At 25.6% G+C, this 3,461-nt stretch overlaps 1 protein-coding gene across 1 annotated transcript in view; it reads left to right on the top strand.

Annotated features, from left to right (window-relative positions):
* LOC108694612 (androgen-induced gene 1 protein-like) overlaps positions 1-3,461 on the top strand; it is a 22,397-nt gene that overhangs the window by 3,193 nt on the left and 15,743 nt on the right. Inside the window, exon 2 of the mRNA XM_018204200.1 lies at positions 208-375. Coding sequence (XP_018059689.1) covers positions 220-375 — 156 coding nt within the window. The 5' untranslated portion in view covers positions 208-219. The remainder of the gene's footprint in view (positions 1-207; positions 376-3,461) is intronic.

The raw sequence follows: 3,461 nt of genomic DNA, 5'->3' as shown, positions 1-3,461 counted from the left end.
ATTTATAAATATATATATAACTAAATTAAGATAAATAAATTTTCCATAACACATCTTACTTCATCTTTTGAAATAATATTTGTACTTTCTATCGATATAACTCTGATACACTTGATACACTTGATATATATGTGATTTTATTGCATTAGCTTAGTATTTTACCGCTCCTACTGCTTTATCTAATATGCCATTTGTTAAATTTAACAGAATTGCATCAAGATGCCACACGTTCTAAATACCTTGTTCCATCTGGTCAGTTTAGCGACCTACAGCTTCACAATCTATTACACCTACAATGTATTACAGTTTCCTGAGTACAAAAAGTTTAACAATTTCGATCCTGGCCAAAATAAATACTTAACGGTGTGGAATTTGGTAAGTAATATTTTAGTTTCAATCATATAAACTCATCATCTCTCCTTTTCTTAGATAAAATATATGATAATATATTAGTTATTATAAAATATATAAATGTAAAATACATAAAATATTTAATACTAATAAAAAATATGTCGCATGATAAAGACAGAATAAAACAATAAATAAAGTAGCTTATACAACAAATATTTTTTAAATAATATCCGATTTATATTATAACTTTTATACTTCATAGCATAGATTTTTTAGTGTTTTAAATAAAATAAATTTTTATTGATATTTTATAAGAAATTAAATAATTCCTGTAAAATGAATTTTTATCTGTAGTCGAATTTTGTAAAAATGATTGATAGAGATATAGATATTGCAGTCATTTTCTACCCAAATTGGTCAATCAGAGCTTGAAATGGAGATTGAACAATTTTTATATGGAATTCCATATATCGAATCTATCAAATTTTTCGTAGTCAGTTCACAAATCAATTGTTTGAACCTTCTCTGCTCGTGACATACGTAACTTGATGCTTTTTTTTTACGTTAGTCACTGTGAGTTATATATATTGTATAAATTACAAAGAAACTTTTTTTGCGCACGCAAATATAACAGAATTATTTAAACAAAATTTTTTTTATAGCTTTGAATTAAATATGGCCATAAGTACATGTTAACATGTGTTATAGAAATTATAAACATTACATCATTATATATGAATAAATGAATATTAATGCTCTTGTCATTCGTCATTATCATCAAAATGAATTATAAAACTTAAAAAATAGGAAATCTTAATAAAACTTGCATTATAATATGCTTATATAATGCTAATTATACACTAAGTAATCTTCTAAAGTAAATCAATTCGATATTGAAAAGAGCATGTAAGCCAACATATTGTTGTTATACATTGTTTTTATATATTTTGTTATGAATAAACAATATTAGATACTTGCAAAAAACCAGCGTTGGCTTACATGCTCTTTTTATTATTAATATTGGAATATTAGAATATTATTATTAATAGATATTAGCTTATATAACGTTAAAATAAATTACCTTACGACTAAACTAACGACAAACTATTTTGTACACAGCATGTTAAGTTGGTGTAGTGCTTAGACGTTCTGTATTAGTAAATAAATATATCATTTATTACTCTTCTCTTGTATTTAGTATTTCGAATAATAATATATCTTGTGATAATTCAAGATTTACAAGTATTTATTGGTTCATGAAATTTCTCAACTTTATGAAATATTAGTATTATGTATCAGTTTTTTATAAAATAAATGTTACATAAATTAAATTTATTTTTGTTAAATTTCTTATAAATATGATTATGTAAACATATTTTAATTTATCATTGTTATTTAATCTTCTTTTTGTTGTATGTTTTTTTTTAAACTTGAAAAACTACCAGCTGTGATATAATATCTTGTGACGTTGAAATATGATATCTGAATATGAATATTTCTTTTGAATAAATTGGTTAGCGATGGAAAAGTCCTTTGCTTCATCAGTCATTATTGTATATTGCTTTTAATACTCAAAATAAGTTAATTTTTAGTATTAAATTGATCAGTTATTAAATTCTGTAATGGATGAGCTCTAAAATAGGTCAAATTAGAATTAACAAGTTCAGATTTATGATTTGACTGGATTATGTATATTCGTATTCAGTGTTTCAGATTTAACAAAGGATGGAGAAATATCATTGTTTTCCCTTCACTATTGTGTCATCAACTTTGTTGTAACTTCAAGTTTGTAGAAAATCTAGTCCTTATAGAGTGATAAATTGCTCTCTCTTTCTCTCTCTTTCTCTCGTCTTTATCTTTCTTTTCTTTCTCCAACAAATCGTATTCTAGATACAGTTTTATTATTTCTTTGGCGGACTTCTAATGCAACAAAATATCCGAGCAGAATAAAAAATCGTATATAGTCAAAATGACTCCAAAATGATTACTAAAAGTCATTTTCGATCAGTCACGATTTATTTTAATTGTTGTTTTGATATTGTCATGATCTGTTATTATTCTGTTATTATTACCACCTTATATCTTTAAATGTTATAAATAAATAAAGAATATATAAGACATTACATAATAACAACTTAAAATCAAACGTAAAATCAATTTCTAGAGTTTCGAATTTAAACATTAGAGGCTTGAACAAGAGCTAGTTAACCGAGCATAGCAGAATTGCAGAGGAAGAAATTACATAGTCTCTACACAAACAGTAATTTGAAGAGATACGCCTATATAAAGGCTGCATCTCAGCTCAAGGCTGTGGAGAAAAACATGCATGCGAGTCCGATTGGCAATCAGTTCAAGTCGACCATCTGCTGTCTCAATTTAAGGGATTATGCTGGTATTAGTCGTGAGATTTTCTTCGAGATTTTATTTGCTCAGGATATGGTCAGTGATTCCTAAGGGCGGGAGCATTCTTGTGCGTAACGCAAGAAAATAATTCAATCAATTAAAATTCTTTGTTTCTTTCCTTTCCATCAAATAAAAGACTTTGTTCGATTTTCTTATGCTTTATGAATTATGGCATTACGCAAGAATCTACAGTGAGAATAAAAAGTATTCGTAAGGACATTTTTTATTTAAAAAATCTATCTGTAGAAAATAAACATTAATTAGCAATTTTATACAATGAATACATTCTGTTCTAATATAAACAATCAAGCTGTGCATGTATTTCTGCATGTATTTTAGAAGCTAAATTTCTCGATAGTATGAATACTTTTTGACCATCCAAACAATATAATTTTTAATTTTCAGATAATATATTTTCTATAATTAATACACATCTTTTTGGAATATATAATTTAAAAAAACATATAGTCTATTTTATTCTTTATGAATAAATTGTTAATTATTTAACAAGAAAGGATTGTCAATTAAACCCAGAATCGACGTCAAATTAGTATTGAAATCATCGTATCGATATTTATTCGACATCAATTCGATGATTTATTTCTTGGATGTTTTTGGCAGGGTTGGGAAAGTTAATGTTTTTTTTTTAACTGAATAAAGTTAAAGTTAAATGCTTTACAAAATTAATAAAGTTAAATTAAAAGTTA

Source organism: Atta colombica, unplaced genomic scaffold (genome assembly GCF_001594045.1).
Source record: "Atta colombica isolate Treedump-2 unplaced genomic scaffold, Acol1.0 scaffold121, whole genome shotgun sequence".
Lineage (NCBI taxonomy): Eukaryota > Metazoa > Arthropoda > Insecta > Hymenoptera > Formicidae > Atta > Atta colombica.
This window is presented reverse-complemented; position numbering and strand designations above follow the sequence as displayed.